The 22,392-nt window shown below is 46.0% G+C and overlaps 1 protein-coding gene across 1 annotated transcript in view; it reads right to left on the bottom strand.

Annotated features, from left to right (window-relative positions):
* CHCHD6 (coiled-coil-helix-coiled-coil-helix domain containing 6) overlaps nucleotides 1-22,392 on the bottom strand; it is a 209,562-nt gene that overhangs the window by 94,982 nt on the left and 92,188 nt on the right. The window contains exon 5 of the mRNA XM_070420740.1: nucleotides 15,452-15,535. Coding sequence (XP_070276841.1) covers nucleotides 15,452-15,535 — 84 coding nt within the window. The remainder of the gene's footprint in view (nucleotides 1-15,451; nucleotides 15,536-22,392) is intronic.

Raw genomic sequence — 22,392 nt, 5'->3', positions numbered from 1 at the left:
ACCCTATCATCCACCTGAAAAATGTCTCAGTTGGCCCCAGGGTTTCAGGAAGTAGGGACCAACATCTGGGCTGTCCAAAAACACAAGGTGCTGGACCTAAATAGCCCAAAGGAAAAAAGTCACCTTGACCTCAGAATTCCTGACAGCTCGGGAGAGGGTGGGTCTAAACTCGGGGGCTCTCTCTCGGGGGAGAAAGGGTCTAAGGCAGTGGTTCTCAACCTTGGCTGCACATTAGAGTTACCTGGGAATCTTTAAAATCCTGATTTCTGGGCCTCGTCCTCCGGAAATTCTGTGTCTTTGTTACTAATGTTGTGGCCCCACCACATAACAAAGACACAGAATTTCCGGAGGATGAGGCCCAGAAATCAGGATTTTTAAAAAGATTCCCAGGTGATTCTAATGTGCAGCCAAGGTTGAGAACCACTGGTCTAAGGAATCCAGGGCTCTTACCCAAGATTCTAAAACAAGTATTTCTCAAATGGTTAGAATCACCTGTGTGTGCTTCCTAAAATGCTGGTCTGGGCCCCACCTGGACCAGGTCTCTCCAGAGGAAACCTGCATTTGTACACAGGCACCTTGGTGACAATGACGACCACAGTTAGTGGCACTGTTGACATGTGGGGTCTCTAGGTATGGGGACTATTTAACAGCATCCCAGACCTTTATCCACAAGATACCAATAGTACCTTCCCCCAGTAAGGGCAATCATTATGTCTTCGGATGCCAGAAATGTCCTTTGGAGGACAAAACCAACCCTTGTCAAGAACCACTGTTCTGTGATGAGAGGACAGCTTAAGAACAGTAAGAGCCTTTTAAAAACACATTTCTGAATAACATAATCACGAAAGATCTTAATAAGGGGAAAAGGATGGTGAGCTGTTCTCAGCCCCAATGCACCTGAAAATCAGGATGGGCCCCCTGCTCACTCCTCCGGGTGCAGGTCGGAACTTCCGAGCAGGAGAGCTATGATTCAAAGATGCAGAGGTGATTCCTGCCCTGTGCTTCCGGGAGTGAAACACCTGAGTCCCTGACCTAGAGGGCTTCTGGGGGCAGTGGAGGGAGCTTTCACAGAAGCACGTCTAACAGAAAGCAAGAGGGTGCAGAACCAGCCAGGGACACTAAGGAGTGGCCTAGGCCTGTCAAAAAAAGGGGGGGGGGGAGGGTCAGGCAAGCTGAGCTGTTTGGAAAACATGAAGGACAAAAAAAATAGGCTTTTAAAATTGGCTTAGGAACGACAGGAATAAGAAAGGATTAGGCCCATATTGGGGTGAAAGGTGTTCAGTTAACAGATGATGGAGAGAAAGAACTACTAAACTCCCATTTTCTATCAAGGAGAACAATCTTCAGACTGAAAAGGGTGAATCAAACACTGATACGAGGGAATTGAAACGCAAGTTGGGGGAGAGATTGTGAGAGAACATCCAGTCACACTAAATGAATTCAAATCTCCTGATCCAGATGAATCACATCTCAGCTCTGAATTAACTTACAGAAAGACTTGCTAGGTGCTGCCAATCTCAAGGACACAAAGAAAATGGGAAGATGCCCAAGACAAGACAATGTCCAATTTAGCAAAAGAGAAAAGGTATTTTTGCAAACTATTGTTGGTAACCCAAACTCAGATCCCTGACAAAATTCTACAGTCTAAGTACTTAGAAACAGAAGTGCCAGCCACCTAGAAGCCAGCCTAGATAGACAGAAACAGTCAGGTAGACCCACCTCCCACTTTTGCCATTAATTAATGGGGGGAGGCACCCCCTAGAGTGGTGGGGATACTTGTTAGAGCAAGGGAGACACTGCTGAGAGTGATGGGGACATTGCATAGTGACTGTCTGGGTGGACCAATAGCAGAAGGGAGCTGGAGTAGTGCTCCCGTTCTTGGAAGGCCCAAGAGAGTGAAGACTACAGGGCTTGCCCTTAGAGCGTGGCATCTTCCTTCCTTCTCAGATCATTACTGATGACTAGAAGAGGAGAGGCAGCACGAGATCAAATGTGCAGTCGACGTGAAGCTCAGAGGGAGACCAAATACATTGGATGGATAACAGAATCAGAATCCAAACATCTTGAAAGGCTGAGCAGCCCAGTCCATTCCAATGAACAGGGACCTGATTAAAGTCCTATGTGCTTGGGTCCACATGCCTGCAGAATGAAGGGAATATGGCTTCCAAGCAGTGTGCACACAGGCAACCAAGGGACCTAATCATGGCCAAAGGCAGCTTAGCAGCCCTGCTAGGGAAACGTCCCCACAGGACTAGCGAGGGCGACAGCACAGCCCTGTCCTGTCCCATCCATCAAACCAGCCTGCTGGCTTCAGTTCCAGGGCCTGTGGAGACAGGGACAAGCTAAAATCTATCAAAATTAGAATGCTCAGATTACCTCCTGTGAGGAATGCCTGAGACAACTGGAGATAAGGTTTACTTGGGAAGGAAGGGTAGTGGGAGGGGGAAGGGTGGCAAGGGAAGGAGGAGTTAATTGTCACCTCTCTGGAGCACCACACGGGCTGGTCCTGTAGGGTTCTGTAACAGCTACTACTGTGCACAGTAAAAGTCGAACCAGCAAGTCATAGTTACTAGTGCATGCAGAACACCTGAGCTGATCTCCATATAGAAAACAACTGCAGCCCACCTGGTGTGGCTCAGTGGTTGAGCATCGACCTATGAAACAGGAGGTCATGGTTCAATTCCCAGTCAGGGCATATGCCTGGGCTGCCGGCTCAATCCCCAGTAGGGGGCATGCAGCCGATCAATGATTCTCTCTCATCATTGATGTTTCTATCCTTCCCTTCTTCTCTGAAATCAATAAAAAATATATTTATAAAAGAAAGCAACTGCAATTGTCCATTACAGCAGTGAACTACCTCAGGAGAAAGGAACACGACCATACATCTCTGTACACATATGACAGGCATATTGACATGTTGTATCATTCAACCCTTATTAGCCCAATGAGATCATTGTTATTATTCCCTGAAGAAAGTTAACTAATTTGCCTAAGGTCACACAATTAGCCATAACTCAGGTAAGGAGGCAGACCCAGGTATGGATCCCAATCCCATGCTTGTCCAACCTGTGGGGAAATTAGTCAGTGGCTAACAATCACCAGGTGGGGAGACAACAGGACAACACCTGCACCAGGTCAGAGTCCCTTCAGATAAAAGCTTCTGACAGTGATTAGAGCGGGTAAACAGGTTTCAGAAAACAATGAGCACAACCACTCAATTAGTAATAAAAAAGTACAAATTCAAAAGACCATTTTTTTGCCCATCAAATCGACAAACTTAAAATAAATGAAAATGGGGGAGCTTTTAAGCTTATCATAAAATATAGATTTTAAATATCAAAATGCCAAAACTATACTTATCAAGTTAAAACAGGCAAAACAGGAAAAGCCATTTGACATAAGTATAATTAGCAGTTAATACCCATCCTATACAATAAAAGGCTAATATGCAAGTTGACCGAACTGTGGAATGACCGGTCGCTATGACGCACACTGACCACAAAGGGGCAGATGCTCAATGCAGGAGCTGCCCCCTGGTGGTCAGTGTGCTCCCACAGTGGGAGTGCCTCTCAGCCAGAAGCCGGTCAGGCGACTGGCGGGGGGGCAGGGCCCCAAGAAGCCGGGCTCATGGCTGATGATGGTGGGAGCCTCTCCCGCCTCCGCAGCAGCACTAAGGATGTCCAACTGATGGCTTAGGCCCACTCCCTGCGGGCTCCCCAAGTGCACGAATTTCGTGCACTGGGCCTCTAGTATTACATAAAGAAGTCCAATAAATAAATTTCATAAAACAACCAACTGCCTAATAGGAAAATGGGTAAATAATATAAAGAGGCAATTCTCAAAAGAGTAAATACAAGATGCCAAAAAACTTATGAAAAGGTGCTCAGCCATTTTAATAGTTAAAGAAATGCAAACATTTTAAGACTGATATAATGCTGTAATGGCACAGATGTGTGAGGGAACTCACTAACCCTTTTTATTGGTACCTATTTCTAAAGAGAAATGTGGATGTATTTATTAAAATTAATTGTGAAAGACTGAAAATAACCCTAAATGTCCATTAGCAGGAAAATGGTTAAATGATGGTCATCCCCAACTTGCAATCATGAAAAGGAAAACAGCAGAACTGAAATGCAAAGTTGTCCAAGACATACTGTTAGATACAGGAAGCAAGTTAAGAAATATGAACTATGACCTCCATCTGTAAAAAAGAAACCACTTCTGTTCTTCACACAAATAAGGCTGATATCCTCAGGGGATGGCTGGAAGCACGCCTATCAGTGTTCCTTCTGGAGAATCCGGGCCGCACTTCATGTGCTTTCATAGTGCTTCAACTTCTTGCAAACACGCATTACACTCATAATTAATTTTAAAAATGAAAAGGAAAATAGGCCATGTAGATGAAAGGAAGGGAGCCCGGCACCATCATGCACTGCTGGCAGGAGTGAGAACTGTTACAAACTTACTGCTCGGCAATCTAGCAAGGTGTGACAAGCCTGAAGTCTGGACACAATTTCTGGTGTAGTAATCACAATTCTAAGTATTTTTCCTAATAACTGAGTTCAGGCAGTAATAAAGGTGGTCAAAGGAACCTCCATCCCCCTTTTTAGGAAAAGCCTAAAGCAACTTAGTGCAAAGAGAGGGAACTGGTAGAGTAAGTTATAGATACTGTCATAAGAAGGAATAGTATACAACTAATTAAGTATAGAAATAGATTTGATGTAGAAAGAAATAATGGAATGAGTTTTTAAAAGGTTACCAAAGGACATGGATGGTTATAATCCATTTTGCAAATATTATATATACCATGACCAATATCATCACAACAGAAACAGGTCTGGCAGTATCCCCCACGATGTTAACAATGGTTATACCTCTCTAGATGGAGGGCTACTTTGGCAAAGCTCATTTTATTCCTTGGGCTTATCTGCAATTTTTGTTTTTTCTACTATGAACAGGTGATACTTAAGAAACAAGTATAAGCAATTTTTTAAAAGGCAATGCTGCACCACGACTGGTTAGGCTCCAAGCAGACTGAGGGGTAATTCCCACAATGCCATTGCCAAAGCAGCATTTTCAGGGCAGAGAAGTCCTGGCGCCCTTGGGTAGCACCAAGCAACATGCAGAGAATCACCTCCATCTACTTACAGGTACCACAGCCCCACTCTGCTACTGGCAGCTCTGTGCTGCCAGTGCTGTCAGCTGCCCTGACTGCTGAGCCACCATGTCAGGCAACTACCAGGCACTGAGCTCACTCTGGGAACAAAACAGCCAGTAGGGTAGGTGGCAGCGGGGTGCAGAGAGGGAAGCAGGAATTAGAGAAGACCTCCAGGGTGATTCTAGCATCCGGGGAGAGGCCATAAGGCTGGGCAGCATGCCAGGTAGAACTGGGGAAGGGTAGAAAACACAGGCCAGGCTGAGGAATCCCAGCTTTCTCCTGAATACAGCGGGGAGTGGCTAGTGGGCTTCAGAAAGAGTCCTTCTGCAACAAGTGGCTGCCAGGTCATAGGTGAAGAAGGGTCTGGCCAAAGAATAATAAATAGCGGGGAGGGGATGGTGAACCACTCAAGAGAGAGATTAGCAAGGCGCCGCCATTGTGGGGGGAGGACAAAGGAAGATCAGGAGCCTTAAGCTCAATGATATGAATAGATATGAGAAACAGATATGAGAAAATGTGGCAAAATTATTGAATTGGCCACGAGTGCAATAGGGTGGCACAGCACCAGTAGAGAGAGGTCAAAGGGTAAGTTTGAATTCCCTTCTCAACATCTCACCACCACAGTGGCCAAGTGAGTGAAGGAAAGGTTCAAGGGAATTCACTGGGTCAAACTGAGCTGATTGAGGCTGGGAAGGAAAGAGGTGAGAAGGAAAGGAAAGGAAAGGGAAAGAGCATGGAGTCCCTATTTAATTGAAAGTATTTGTTTGACTGGGTCTTTTTCAGCAGGGATAGGTGGCAAACTACACACATGACTGACAGACACTTCTGGTTCTTCAACCTCTAAGTACTTATTTAGGAGACTTAATGTGCTGGAGGAAAACCAACAGACAATGACCCCGGGGCAGGAGCTGCTGCATGTTAATGTAGCTGCTGCCAGAAGCGGTGCTGAGACCACTTCAAGAGGAGATAGTGATTGCGCCTTTGCTTAAAAAGGACCCTAGCACCAATAACAGAGGGAATGACATAAATCAGCAGCTGCGCACAGCCACCTCACCACTGTGATTTGGCTCTGGCCTTGCATGAAAATGTCCCCTCCTAACACAGGAAACAGTCGGTTTTCCCACAGCATTTACTTTACTTTTCTGGACTGGGTTCAATACAATGATGGAGAAAAAAGGTAATAGGAACCTAAAGAGTTCTGCAATAAGTTGTTGGTCTAAAAAAATGGCACAGAGTTTGAGGTGATGAGAGACTTACTAGCCTCAGAACCAATGGCAACATGGTGGCTCTGGTGGATCTTGATTGATACCAGAAACAGACAAAAAGACAAAAAAAAACCCTGGAGACAGATTTTTTAGGAAATTGGAGAAATAATGTTATTCTTTGAGGCAAGAAACAATACTGTAGCTATGTAAGAAAATGTCCATACTTTTTAGAGACACATATTGAAGTATGTAGGGGAAAAGTCATGGTCATTGATTGGGACTTGGTGTAAAGTACATGAGCAAAGAACAAAGAAGGAAATGGGAATAGATATGAGAAAATGTGGCAAAATTTTTGAATCTGGGGAATAGGAACAGAGAGATTCATTTTACTATTGACCTATCTACTTAAAGTAGATTATATTGTGGATCATTTTAATACAGTTTCAAACAGTACTCTGAGTAGCTGATGAAACACTGATCCCCTGAATTAGCTAGCCAAGGGCTATGGGCAGCAAACTCTGACTGCTCCCTATAACCCCAAATTATTCATGTGAAAACTGCTGCCTATTTCAAAGCTTGTTTCTTTAGCTGTAAAGCGGGGATGATAATAGTTCTTACCTTACAAGAGTGTTTTGAGGATGCAATAGATTAGTACATGTCATGAGGCTAGAACACACCTGGCACTTTCACAGCAAGAATTCAAAGAAGGGCAGTTGTCATTTTAGCACCCAGATCACTGGGTTCTTGTGAAGGTTGAAGGAGGGACTCCCAGTAAGGTGCTTGGCCAGGGCTTTGCAAGTGGAGAGCACTCAGCAATTGTTAGCTACTGAGCACCAAGAAAGCCAGCTCTGGAGACAGAGGAACAATTTGTTAGCAATATTTTACACATTTAATTCTCAAAACTAAAACTGCCCTACAAGATAGGAACCATGATTATTCCAATTTTACACATGTGGATTCAGAAAGAACGAAGTCTTAGATCTGAAGTTTAATGGCGCTGAAACCTTACACCATCCCTTAACCTCTCTGAGTGTCCTCATTTTCATTTGTAATATAAACACTCCTCTCCTACTTCCCACCCCCACTGCCATAAACCCTAAGTGACATAACTTAGGTACTGTGTGTAGCAAAAAGGAGGTGTGCCACCAGTTCAGCTGGATTCTTATCCCAGACATCTGTCCCGGAAAAGCCTGGCCACAAGGCCCAGGGAAACCGCCGCCTCTCCCAATGTGCAACAGAGACTGGAGTCTCTGCTCCCTCCTCACCTCAATGGTTAGTGTGAGATAAACAAAAGGATTTTTGCAAAGTATGAGATGAGACTGAGGTAAAGAAACAGATCTTTAGCAAACATACCAGAAGCAATATAGAAAGTAGAGGCAGGGAAGGTGAAATGAGAATGGAAGTGAAGGTGGTGACAGTGATGATGATGGTGGACATGGAGGTGGAGGTCAGGGTGGTAGAGATGGTGGGGATAGAGGTAGATGTAGACGTGATGGAGATGATAGTGGAGATGATGGTGCCAGTGGAGGTGAAGGTGGCAGTGGTGATGGAGGTAGAGGTACTGGTGATGGTGGAAGTGGAAGTGATAGTGGAGGTGGCAGTGGAGGAGTTGGAGGTGGGGGTAGGAGTGAGATGATGGTTTTAGAGGTGGTGGAGTGGTGGAAGCCAAGATATAAAAGCATCTAACTCTAGCACCTATAATTAACAACTACTCTCACCCTAATGTAAAAACAGTAACTATAAGACTAATGCACATAACAGCAAGGAATTAGAGTTCTGGTTATATTATTAGCTAGCTAGATGACCTCTGGGGACAATGAGAGCAATGGCATCATATTGCATAGTTGGCTGGTAATAGTAATGGCAGCTACCATTTATACTATAATATATTACAATAGACTAGGTTCTATGTTATGCCCTTTATTACCTTGACAATGTAGTTATTACTGTCCCCTGGTAAAAATGAAGACAGCCAAGGCTCCAGGGCTTAAGTGATTTGATCATGTCTATGAAGCCAATAGGTGGTGAAGATGAGTCAAACCCAGGTCCCTCTAGAATCAGTGGTTCTCAACCTTCCTAATGCCGCGACCCTTTAATACAGTTCCTCATGTTGTGGTGACCCCCAACCATAAAATTATTTTCATTGCTACTTTATAACTGTAATTTTGCTACTGTTGTAAATCGTAATGTAAATATCTGATATGCAGGATGTATTTTCATTGTTTGCGACCCACAGGTTGAGAACCGCTGCTCTAGATCTAAAAACTCAGTTTACCAAGTGAGTCTCAAACCTCTTAGCTGCTATTGGGGCCTTTTTATTTTAATCTGTGAAAATAACTGAATGGGAGCAATGGTTCTCAATTTCTTTGTTCCCTCCTGTCTCACTGATCACCCTTATCAAAGGCCCTGGGTCCCACTGGCACAGGCATAACAAGTCCACCCTTGCTAAGAAAGGCCATTCTAAATCCCTTTCATTTATCACTACCGTACACTGTTGAGAACCTACAAAATGGTATTAGCGGGGTAACTGGTGTGCAGGTATCATTCTTCACCTCACCTGGTGAAGAACTTCGGACTCGATAATCTTCAAGAGTTCTTTGGGCTCAGACCTTTTTACCAGCTCAGCTGGTAAAGAACTGCTACCTAGGCCAGTGATGGCGAACCTTTTGAGCTCAGCGTGTCAGCATTTTGAAAAACCCTAACTTAACTCTGGTGCCGTGTCACATATAGAAATTTTTTGATATTTGCAACCATAGTAAAACAAAGACTTATATTTTTGATATTTATTTTATATATTTAAATGCCACTTAACAAAGAAAAATCAACCAAAAAAATGAGTTCGAGTGTCACCTCTGACATGCGTGTCATAGGTTCGCCATCACTGCCCTAGGATGATCGGGGGAGGTAAGACTTCTTTCCCACTAGGGCTGATTTCTTGCTGTACTGTTTTCAGGTCACTGTTATCTCTTTCTCCTCTGAATTCCCTGCTCTGGCAGCTTTTCTATGCAGGCATGTCACACTTGGAAATACTTGTCTTGTCTGTCTTGCACCTAAATGGCGAGCACTTCTCTGAGTCTCTGGTACCGACTTTGGGCCTCCCCTCACTCAGGATAAATGTCTGCTGGCCATTAGGGCAGCTGGCAGTCAGTAGTTCTTCCAGCAACACACACCACTCACTCACCAGACAGCTGGAAACCCACTCCACCTCCCGGGCCAAAGGCTGACTCCTCTGAGAATGCTTCTCCCAGGAGAAACTGGCCCTTCTCATTGCATGCCCTCCAACCACCTTTGGAACTGGCTTCCACCGGATCCCCCTCAGAGATACGTTATGAATTCTCCTCCTCTCACAAATGGGTTCAAGTGATTCCCTCTTAAACTACAATGTTCTCATTCTGTTTGCAGACCCAAATAATCCTACATGTAACCCCGCTTCAGTCTCCACTGCAATCCTGAAAAGGCTCCTTTAACGTAACTCATGTCTTTCAAAGCAATTAAGAGGCCTCTTCTCAATCCTAGTCCGCTCTGCCCTGCAGCCATGGCACTAGTTCTCCTGAAGCTCTTCCCCCCCCCGAGCTGCTTCGGGAAGTGGCATGAGGCGGGGAAAGAGCGGACACGCTGGAGCCCTGCCTTCACCCAGCGGATGAACGGCCTCTGGCAGCTCGTTTCACCTGGTCCCTAATTTCTTAGTTTGTAAAATGTGTAATATAATCTACCTCAAAGGCTGACTCCTCTGAGAATGCTTCTCCAGGAAAAACTGGCCCTTCTCATTGCATGCCCTCCAACCATCTTTGGAACTGGCTTCCATCGGTTGCTGCAAAGATTAGTGACAACTTATATAAAAGAGCCTGGCACAGCACATGCTCATAGAAACTGTAGTGACTCATCTTGCAGGACACAGAACTCTGCCTGACACTTCTCAATCACCTGCTGGTCACCTCCACTTTATATGTGCATGTTTAGAATTACCCAAGTGTAGCGGCTTGCTCGAATTTTTCTCTTTCTCTTAATTATTCTTTTGGCTATCCAAGCTCCAATCTCTCTCCCACTTACAGCTCTTCAAGAATTCCCACCATTACCCTAAAGGAAGACCACGCTTGTCAGCCAGTCATCCAAGGTCCCTCACAATCTGACCCCAACCTATTTTTACAGCTTACCGCCCACTGCCAACTGGTACATGGAGCACACTGGCTGGGGTTTCCATCCAGAAGCCGCACCTTCTCCATGTCCTGCTCATTCTCTACACACATCTTCTGCCTAAAAGCCTTTTTGGCAAGAGCTCCCCTCTCTTCTCGGGGCCCCCTGTGTCACTATTTCCTACTTGTGCACACACACTTTCCTCTCATTATTCTTGCATTTACTGAGCACCTATTCTATGCCTCCCCAGTCCTTGGTGATGAATCACTCTGATGAATCAGATCAATGAGAACTTTGAGCTCCTAGACCTTCACAGCCTGGAAGTAGAAAAAACCGCAGACGCCAGGAACCACAAGACAGTGTGGTGAGTGCAAGAACACATGACAGGGTCACAGGGCCCAGAGTGCGGATAAGAAGGAATGGCGGGTAATTCTATGAGTGCCTGAGGCTCAATCCTCGGCCCTGATTGGAGCCGTGTGGGAGGCAACCAATCAATGTGTCTCTCTCACATCGATGTTTCTCTCTCTCTGTCTCTCCTCCTCCCTTACACTCTCTCTAAAAATCAATGGAAAAAGATCCTCAGGTGAGGACTAACAACAACAACAAAAATAAAAATAAAAATTTATTAATGCCTGAGGGCAGGCCTGCCTTCCTCAGCTGCATTCAACTTTTTATTAAGTAGGACATACTGACAGAAAAGTGTAAAATCCTCTAAGCAGAGTTTCATGAACTCTCACCACTGAACACAACTGTGTAATTAGCACCCAGGTCAAGAAAAGGAACCTTGCCCCCCCGCATGTTCCCTTAGTCACTATGATCCTCAAGAGGTACTATTATCCCACTGGCTGACACCACAGATTAGTTTTGCTGTGTTTGTACGTCATACAAATGGGCCCGTCCAATGTGCACATTTAGCTTCAGCAGACACTGGATAACAGTTTTCCAAAGTGACGTTGCCAATTGACAGCACATCAGCAGTGCCTGAGAGCTTGGGTTAAACTACAGCCTGACCGGCACTTGGAGGTGTCCATCGTCCCCTGTCAGCCATTCTACTGAGTGCACACAGCCCTGTGGCTGTGAATACATTTCCGCAATATCTGTGAGGCTGGGCCCTTTTCACGTTTCTGACTTCTCTTGTGAAGTGAACTTTCTGTATTAAACTCCTCTTCCCTGAACCTAGAGCAGCTCCTGTTTTCCTGACAGGCCCTAACTGGCACCCCAGAGACACCAGGCAGGGAGCCGTTCAGTGCTGTCACTGAGAAGGCTGCACGATTGGCAGGATCACATGACAGTCACAAGAAGGCCAGAGTAGAAGCAAAGACAAAAACAGGAGAAGGGCTGGGATGGTGTGCACCAACGGGAAGGAAGCGAGATCAACATTCCGGGGGAAAGAGCCTGAAATCCAGAAAGAAGACATATTTCTGCGTTTCTTCCTTTCTCCCTGCCTCAGTCTTTGAAGCTAGACCCCCAAAATGCCCTCTCCACTTTTTTTCTAAACTCAGGTGCTGAGTTTAGAAAAAAATGAGACTATTTTTATGCAGCTGGAAGGTCCACTGGTCACATGCAGCTGGCTCTCAGGCACCTTCCCATCTGGGGTCCTAATCTTCAAAACCTCCACTCCCCCTTCCAAACTGGATTTTGAATTTCGTGAGGCAGGAACCACAATTGTCTTAATCTCTGGGCATTTAGCAGAATTAAATAAATGTGGAATAAATGAATGGCTATGCATTTATTAAATAAGGGGAAAGAGGCTGGAAATAACATGAAAGAGAAATGAAAACTTTTATCTCAGGCACTTTTACAGAAATGACTACTCATCCCCAAAACAACTGGCAGGCTAGTCTTAAAATTCCCATTTCAAAGATAAGAGAACAGAAGCTCAGAATTTAAACAACTTGCTCAGAGTCATAAGGCTGTTAAATTATTGAGGCAGAACTAAGGCTGAGGTCTGCTGGACTCCAAAGCCCGCTCACATCCCCACCCTACTTGGCTCCATGGTGGAGGGCAGAAGAGTGGTCAGCTCAACAGCTATCAGGGCCGAGTTCAGAGCCACTCGGTATAAGTCACCCTTAGCCCCATGATAGCTGAATCCAGATGTGGTATAGGTGGAGCCGTGGCATATGCCAACATTTTTGCAGATTTTACCTTGCTAATGCCCCCACCGACTCCCTGAAAGAAAGCATTAGTATTTCCATTTTACAGATGAAGAAACTGAGATGTGAGAAGGCGAAGCGGCTGCAAAGTGCGATGATACAGAGCTGCACATGGGCCCAGGTCCAGCGTTCACCCACGCTGCCCTCTGCTTCACAGCGTGTGTGTGAGCTCCGTGTCTGGGATGTGCTTACAGGTGCCCTAAGACCCTCACAAGGCAGCTTGCTGCTCTCTGTGGTGAAATGGAAAACACTCCTCACTTAGATCTTACAGTGTGGGCGTGAGGAAAAATTACTCGGAAAGATTATAAAGCATAGGAGCCCTACAAAATGTGATTTGCGCACTTAAGAATAATCATCTAGGGGATAAATACTGCAGTACAAAGGGGTTAAGAAGTCTCCTCCTTGAAAAATGAGTCTGGGTTCTGTGCAGGCTGTTCCTACATGACAAGCACAACAGACCAGCACTCCAGGCAGGCATCCTACCACAGGGGTCCAGCCAAGAGGTATGTGGACCACCAATGTGCCTCCAAGAGCCCAGGCCTCCGTCTCCCCCACCCCCACCTTCTCTCACCTGTGACCAAATGCCCAACAATTTGCGATGGTAAAGGATGATTCAACAACTGTTCCAAGTTTCCCCCTGAACAGGTTTCCACCACCAATTTCTAAACTTAAAAGGAATTGGAAAAAAAAGAAAAGGAAAGGAGCTTAATGGTTGGAAGGCCCTGAAGCTGTGTGTACAGAAATGTCAAGGTCTGAGAGTATTCAACAACTGAAAGCAGAATAATATAAAAGCAACAGTTCATAAAAGAGATTGTCGGATGCTGTTCCCATCCTCCCAAGCCGTTACCGGAATAAAATTATCCACAGAGAAAAATGGAAAACTTTTTCAAAACGGATACAATTAAGCTTTTGACCATGCCTCCTTGATCCCCACTCTCCAACCCACTCCGTTCCCCAGCTCCCTCACCAATCTCCAGTTTCTGGGATGTTTGAGGCTCTTTCCTCCTTTGTATTATCACAGCAAAATGCTGCTCTTTAGCCTAGCTCGCGTGGCTCAGTGGTTGAGCATCTACCTATGAACCAGGAGGTCACTGATCGATTCCCTGGGCACATGCCCAGGTTGCGGGTTCGATCCCCAGTGTGGGGCGTGCAGGAGGCAGCTGATCAATGATTTTCTCTCATCATTGATATTTCTATCTCTCTCTCACTCCCCCTTCCTCTCTGAAATCAATAAAAAATATATATATGTTTTTAAAATGCTGCTGTTTAAGAGTCGAAAGGAGATCATGTTTTTGCACCTCCTTCTGGATGCATTCAATACTGTTCACAATCCTGTGGGAAAACCTCATTAACAAAATAAAAGCCTGCATGTGAATGCATACAGAGTTTGGACTTCACTTTATGATGTGTGGGGAGAGCAGATGAGAAAGAAGGGCTCATCCCGGAGAATGTCCTTTCCCTCAGGAAAGCAGAGGACTATCATAGAGAGGAGACAGGAGCATGACGAGGGGAAAACAGATTTTAGGGGAGGAAAAAAGCTGTGAGGCTACTTGCCTTCCACCCCAAACACACACATGCCAAACCCAGAGAGGAAAATGCAGGAGGAGCACAGCAGGAGACCATAAAATTGCACACTTAACAAAAAAAAATCTGTGCTTATGAACATATGGGCAACTGTGATAATTAGAGCTATGGCTGGTGGAATGTTTTTACCCTTTTCCAGGATCTCAAATCACAATCCTTGTCATTATAGCTATCGTCAAACCTGGGCAGGAGGCTGTTCCAGGAAACATGTGCTTGTTAAGGCCTACCCACCTCTGTAGGCAGCTCGAGGTGCCCTGCCAGCCCTTGGGACCACAGGCTGTCACCATCAGCATTTGTGTTCACATCACAATTCTGATGGTCCCTGAGACACCCCAAAGAGGGTGGACAGGTAGGGGTGTCCATGGAGCAGGGAGGAAACGCCCCCATGTCCCTGCTGCCTGGAAATCCAGAAACCCACGTTTCTGCCAGGCTCCAGTGTGGCATGCCACAGGAGAAAGCCCTTATGAAAATCAAGCCCCTCAAGCAAACTGTCAATTTCAAAGCTCCAAACCGTGACAAACGATTCTCAAAGATTTGCCTGCAATAAGCTGATGGCTCGGGTTGCTTGGCATGCTGTCTCAGGCAGGAGAGAGAACTATTTTTTTACCCTCCCAACCATTCCTCCCACATTTTAAGCCATTTCTTTGAAAAATAATCTGCCGTGATCAACAAGTGAGTCCCTCCTCCCCCAACCCCCTCCTCCTTTAAAGTAAGCAAGTTACCAAATGAATTTTCAGGAATTGTTGTAGGCTTTTAAAAAAGGAATGAAATGTCTTTGAATCTCATTCATTTCAAAGGCTTATCCTTAGAAAAGTAGTATAGCCATGGTGCACTTTGATCTCCCCAAATCCCAGGAGAAAATCAATAATACAACTTTAATATATTTGTATAGCAAGACTTCACGTTATTATTATTTTTATCCAGTGCAGCTTAACTAAAGTGAGAAACGTATACTGGGTCTCAGCACTGCCCTGTGGTGCAACGATTTTTTACTAAAATTGAACTGCAACGAGCAAGGCATTCAACAAAAAGATCTCTGTGACTGCCACTTGTTGAAAGTTTTGGGGTGTGGTGCTCACTGTGGCATGTAGGAGGGCATGTCCATGGGGTGACTGGCTATTGGGGTGAATGGGCACTGAGGAAGTGTGGCTTCCTCTCTCCCTGACAGTGCCATTAGGACCTGGTCCCCCAAAAAGGCAGCCGAGCCCCAGTCTTACCTTCCTCTCAATGCGCGCCAGCTGCTCCTTATAGAAGGCGTTGTGGCGTCTCAGCTCCGACTCTCGGTTCTCCAGCTCGCTGTCCTAGTTGGAAGAGAACAAAGTCCATGTCAACCAGAAGCAGCTGGGCTAGGGCTGCAAGGAGAAACCCACGATGATTTCTGCTCACAGTGGCATTAAAAATGAGAAGAAGAGCGATGCTGGAACCCGTGCTATGCTACATCGCTTGCCTACCTTGTGTTTAATTTTCACCACAACACTTAACAGGTCATTTTAAGAACCATTTCGCAGATGACAAGCACTAACAATTACTGAATGCTACTAGTGCATGTGCCAAGTACTGGACCAAGTGCTTCCCACATATTCTTTCATTTGAGCCTTACAACTTCTCTAAAAGGTAGGTAGGATTATTATGCTCCCCGATTATAAATGAAAAAACCGAGGGGCTAAGTGGCCCAATGCTCATCGCTACGAGGGAAGAGCTGGGGCCAGGTCCTAATGGCAGATGCAGATGTCCGTATACCTGGCCATGAGTCCGTACACCTGGCACCACACCAGGCTAGTGACTCACTCTCTAAGTTGTAAGAGGCAGGGATGCCAAAATGTCCTTCTTTTGGTGAGGCAAACTCCGTAGAGCCGGAGGTTGCAGTGGCTCCCTCGCCCACCTGGTGGGAACAAACAGAACTGCTGGTGCACACAGCCGAGGACCCGCCCTCATGGTCACAGTTAGGAGGAGGGGCTTGGTTAACCATGACAAGCAACCTGGAACCAGCTAACCTGGGCTGAACCCACATTGCCCTTCACTAGCTGAGTGACCTCGAACAATTTTCTAACTCCACCAAGGTCCCGCTTACTCAGGTATCCTATATAATAAAAGCCTAATATGTAAATTGTCCCCTTGACCGGGAGTTCGGCCCGAGTTCAACCACTCACTATGATGTGCACTGACCACCAGGGGGCAGCACAGAACATGGCGGGCATCAGCAATGCAGCGCTGGCAGCTGGCGTCAGTGGAGGTGCTATGGGCGCTGATGGGCCCCGATGAGACTGGGACCACTACGGGATGGTGGAGCAGGTGAGCGGGCAGCACCAGGCCAAGGCGGGTGCGAGCGGGGGCCCGATCGCCCCGCCGATCGTCCCGCAGACAGCAACCATTGGGCAGGAACGCTGCCCGGCTCCCACATGCTGAGGGAGCCGGACAGGGGGCCTGGCCCTGACCGATGGCCCCACAGACACTAACCAGCAGCCGGCAGGCCCTGATCTCCCATTTGGGGCTAGGCCCCGGGCTGGGACAGGGAACTGGGGGGTGGGTGGCAGCAACCAACCTCCCACAGCACACAGGTGGGGGGCTGCAACCTCTCGCTAGCTACCTGGGGGCGGGGGTGATGGGGACGGAGGTGTGGTAAGAATGCAGGGTGTCCAAACTCGCTCTCACTTTCCCTGCTACCCTCCCCCAGGATGCTAGGGTTCACGCACCGGGGTAAGCAGCCCCCTCCCCCCCATGCTCAGATGCCAGGCGCCTGCAAGGATCCTGCCCTGCACCCGCACGGCCTTTTCTGGGTGAGCTGGGCCACAGCCACAGGACCACAGGGGCCAGTTGGGCTCCCCATAGGTTCACATAGGAGCTGGTCTGCGAGGCCAGCCAGAAGAGAGCACGCTGCCCACCCGGGGGGCGCCGCTGGACGGCCCAGAGGCCCACACTGCACCCTGGCCCACGCATCCAGCCGTGCTCACTGCATCTCTGCGTGGAGACTTGGGTGCTGTGACTCAGGCAGAGGAGGGCACATGGGGGCCCGGGGCCCCAGGGGCCCAGGTGCTGCTCAGGGCCCAGAGGTCAGCTGGGACCTGCCCTTCCACACCAGACACTCGCGCTTCGATCGCCAGCCAAGCCTAGGGACCACACCCATGCACGAATTTCGTGCACGTATTTCATGCACCGGGCCTCTAGTAACATATAAACCTGGAACAGAACCACATGGGACTGTATAGAGGTTAAAGGAAAACCCTAGAAAGGGGCATGGCCACTGCGGGCCACCACAATGGTACACCAACATCATGGCAAAGCAGGGTCTGAGAACTCCAGAAGACAGGCTTGGTGCTTGTAGGAGGAATAATGCCATCTGCTTGCCTCCACCCTCTGCTAAGGGTCAAGTGTGCTCAGACACCATTCTAGGTTCCTGTGTGACTTCATTCTCATGACCCCCAAGAGCTGGTTGATGACTAAGGTGGACCATGAACCTAAGTCAGTGTGACACTGAGTTCTGGGTTTCTTCTTTTAAACCACACTATGAGTGCATGGGTCTGCACTGCTCGGAAACACCAGGCAGGACAAGAACTGGTGTGTCTGAAAGCTCATTTCCTTGGCATTGCTACTCTCCTTGGCATGAGACTTTCTGAAGCCGCAGCGGGAGTGGATGTGAGTGTGGGGGAAGGCTGGTAATGTGGGGAGCTGACCCCACGACAGTGTCTGAGGAAAGGCTTGGGTTTGGAGGACCACACTGCTCCCAGGAAAATCCAAGCCAGCAGGGCTGGGCGACAGGCTGACCACCTGAGAGTCAAGTTCTAATGCCAGCTAGATCACCGAGGGGCCTGTGAGCTTAAGCAAGTTGCTAGCCTTCTCTTGTGTATTTTCTTCTTACCTGCAGAATACAGAAGAGTAATAACTTGGCTCCTGAGGCAGCTGTAAAATATCTAAAAATGCCAAGAAGGTTTCTGGAATGCCTGTGGAATGCCAACACTTTAAAAAAACCAAAACACTAAATACAAACAGTGAGACTGAATACTGGAGATTTCTCGCAAGATTTTTCAAAGCATGATGCTGAGGCAGGTTCCAGGAATGCGAGAATGGCTAATCTGTGCTGGATCCTCAGCAGCCAGCACTCACCAGTTAACTATCCCTGGTGCAATCAGAGAATCTGATGCAGTAAAGTAGCCAGCAAGAAATATCTCCTGGGCCCTGGATTTGCCATTTTCTGGCCAACAGTCCCAGCCAAGCAGGAAGATGACATCTGAAAGCAAAACTGTTTTGAGGCTCTTCCGTGGCCATTCATTAGGGGTCAGTGGGGCAGCAGACACGGGGGCACTTCCACATGTCCACCCACCACCTAACTGACACATTGGGATGGGCAGTGGCTCCAGAAATGCTCGGCCTATGTTGCCATTATGAACACTGATGTCAAGAATGGGACGCAGAGCTAAGGCTCCAGGCAGAGCTCCCCAACTACTGCCGCTTCCTCAGGCCACATAGAGACTATTCACACAGGAGAAGGTATATTGAGCCAGGGGCCTCCTGTAATTACATCAATTTGCCACATATCTAAGCTGTTACCAAGTAAGTGATGAACTGCTTCAAGAGCTATGGGTCTGTCTTGCCCACTGGAACAGAAGCTCTGTGAGAGGAAGGGCCTTGGCCGACTCCAGCACATCCCCCAAAGCCTTGGCCTCCAGCAGTAAGCCAGCCAGGCGACTAGCTCACTGCCTTTACTCCATCCCCTAATCAGTACTACCAACCCACTCTGTTCATCTGAGATTTATAATGAAATCCAGTGACTGATAATGGACAGGAGGTGACATGGTAAAGGGCTGTAGAAAATGAATGAGATATAAACACTTGGATGTCAGTGCCTGGCCCAGAGTAGGCCCTCGATGATTCGATTTTGATGAATGAAGGCAGGCATCAGACAACACTAGTCACTCTACATAGCTGTAGAAGTCCAACACCTGCTTTCCAGCGCTCACAGACGACATGCAGCAGGCATCTCTCAGCATGACCATGAAATGAGGGAGGCACAGACAGGTTTCAGTGACTGATTCAGTAATCATCAGAACATTATTGAGTGTCCACCATGTGACAGACACTATCGTAAAGGGGCTGCGGATACAAAACAGAAAAGAGAGAAAGTTTCTGTTCCCAGGAAGCTTAGATCCCAGTAGGACAGACAAATGTGGGAGCAGATAAATCAGGTAATTTCAGAGAGGGATGTGTGCTGAGGAGACCACAGGCAGAATAACTTATGGGGTAGCGGGTTGCTATTTTCTCTAAGGAGATTTCCAAAACACTCTTCTGGGAGGAAAAATACTGAATAAAGTATGCTATCTCCAACACAAAGGGAAAATATCACCTTTATGAAGATATACTCAGCAGATCACAGTCTTTGAATAGGGAATTGAACTGAATCTTTAGTGATTTAGTCAAGGATTTCCTCCAGTTAAGAGAGCACAATGAGTTCATATTCTGATGTGTCTACTTTGCTCCAAACACATAGTCAGGGCAGATAAAAAATAAGAGCACAAGACCAGAGAGACATAGCCAGCCTCAAAGAACAAGATTAAAATCCCCAACTAAACAGAAATGCAAAGCAGTAGGTGAGGCTGAAGGCAGCAGAGATGCCAGAGCAAGTGCTGCTCCACAGAGGGAGGCACTGGGGCCTGGTGTGCCACACAGAGCCAAGGGCTCCCCAGATTAAGAAGCTGCTGTAACAAATTCCTCAAGACCCCAATGTAAGGCATGGTTTTCCGTTTGCTTGGACCTAGGTTTAGCCCACAGGCCCAGGCTACAGCCCTAATAAATGAACCAAGCACCATGATAGGTCCCAGAGCCGCAGCACCACCAGAACCACAGTGGAGGCAGGCCTCCAAAGGCCACATCACACCTGGCCCTGCACTTGGGTGCAATATAGGCAACCACAAAAATACTACACAGAGAGGGAAAAATGAGAGAGAAAACAAAACAAAGCAAAACAAGACCAATATCAAACTTTCTACTCAAAACAAGCCTGCAAACCAACCCCAAATATGTGCAGAAATATAATGCTTAGAAAGAATACTAATAAAATCAGCAGCTTGAATATGAATTCACTCCAGATTACATTTATTTTATGGGACATTACAAACAGAATTTGAAAAGACTTTTTATTATGGAAAATTTTAAAAACAAGACAGAATAATATAATAAAACCCCAGACTAAGCTTTCAAAATTATAAACTAAACAAAGTCTTGTTTCACCTATACTCACCACAATCCCTCAACCCTCAAATTTCTTACAGCAGATCTGTACATACTTCAACATATTTGTCTAAATGATAAGGATTTTTACTTTCCTAAACAGAACCATAGCACCAATGCAAATTTAAAAATATTAACGATGGTAGAAAGGGGCGTGGGAGATAAATGGTGATGGAAAGAGACTTGACTTGGGTGATGAACACAAAACACCGTGCACAGATGATGTATTATAGAATTGTACACCTGAAATCTATGTAATTTGATTAACCAATGTCACCCCAACAAATTCAATGAAAAGGTAAAAAAAAAATTAATGTTAACATCATCAAATATTCAGCCAGTATTCAAATTTCCAATTGATAATATATTTTAAATGTTTTTTTAATGTGTTAAAAAATATATGGAAGAAATAATTTCTGGTGTAAAAAGATAAAAAATAAATACAAAGAAGAAATTATGGACCTGGACCAGGAAAATCCGATTACAGGTAAATGTTATAAATTTCAATTTCTTCAAAATGAAAAATAAAATGAATAAGACAAGCCCTAAGTTGAGGGCAGTAAGGAAGAAATTAGTAAACTGAAATATAGTACAGAGATTGCAGCCAGAATGTTGCAATGGAAGAACAAGATAACAAGTATGAAAGAAGAGTCTGTCAGTCTTGACTTCCTATTTCATGGCAGGGGAGGCAGAGGAAGAGGAAGGTGAAGAAGGAAGAGAAGGGAGAGGGAGGAGAGGGCAGAAGAATATGAGGGGAGAAGAAGAAGAGGATGTAAACAGAAAATACTAATTAAAAGTATAGGAATAGCCCTAGCTGGTTTGACACAGTGGATAGAGCATTGGCCCGCAGACTGACAGGTCCTCCCCACAGGGCCCAGACCTCCATCCAGTGCTGAGACCTACATCCGGGCCGCAGACCTTCATGTCAGGGCCCAGAAGTCCATCCCGGGACACAGACCTCGTACCCAGTATCCAGTTCTTTATCAGGTCCCAGACATCCACAGTAGTCCAGTGCACCATTCCATGATTCAGAGGTCAAGCCCCTGACCCAGACCGCCACCTGGGGCCCAAGATCATCCTCCAGTGCCAGATGTCAATCCCAGGCTCAGACCTCCATCAGGGACTGAGACCTACCTCCGGGTCCCAGACCTTGATGCCAGTTCCCAGAAGGCCATTCCGGGGTCTAAATTATGTTTTACACACCCCTTCCATTAAATTAGTAATAATGTGTTCTAATTTTAAAAGATGATAGAGCATTGTATAAGACAGCAGATTTTAGAGTGAGAAAAAAGCTATATTTAAATACTAGATCTGCCACTTCCCTAATGACATTGGTCTAGTTAGAACTTCTCTAAGTCTCAGCTTCCTAATCTATACCATGGGGAGATTAACAATACCTATATTTCATACGGTTGTAATGAAGTTAAATAAAATTATGCACATAAAGCATTAAACAAAGTATCTGGTACACTGTAGTTTAAAAAAAATGGCAGCCAATAATGATTATCATGATAATAAAAGTATTATTATTAAACTCTGAAACAGAAAAGAAAATATACCTATCCACAACCCATAACGGATAGCAGATTTTTAATGTAAAAAGGTAAATCTCAAAGACAAATATAACTTTGAGATGATCTGAGATCATCTCTGCCCTTGAATTGATACTGAGATGCTCTAAGATGCCCTGTCAACATCCCTCTCACGTAGGCACATATCAATGTTACTTTCCCTCATTACACATATATGTCCCCCTTAATATGTCTATCCACAGTAACTGCTATCGATATCTTTTTTAAAAAGTGTTATTGGATTTATCTATTGATATATAATTCACATACCATAAAACATACCCGTTTTAAACCTTAGTGATATACTAAAAGCCTCAATGGTTTTTAATATATCACAAAATTGTACAACCATCACCACTATCTAA

The sequence above is a fragment of the Myotis yumanensis genome, unplaced genomic scaffold, assembly GCF_028538775.1.
Source record: "Myotis yumanensis isolate MYYU_CA2020_CCGP unplaced genomic scaffold, mMyoYum1.0.hap1 SCAF_7, whole genome shotgun sequence".
Classification (NCBI taxonomy): domain Eukaryota; kingdom Metazoa; phylum Chordata; class Mammalia; order Chiroptera; family Vespertilionidae; genus Myotis; species Myotis yumanensis.
The sequence above is the reverse complement of the archived record's forward strand: the minus strand, read 5'-3'. Positions and strand labels throughout refer to the sequence as shown.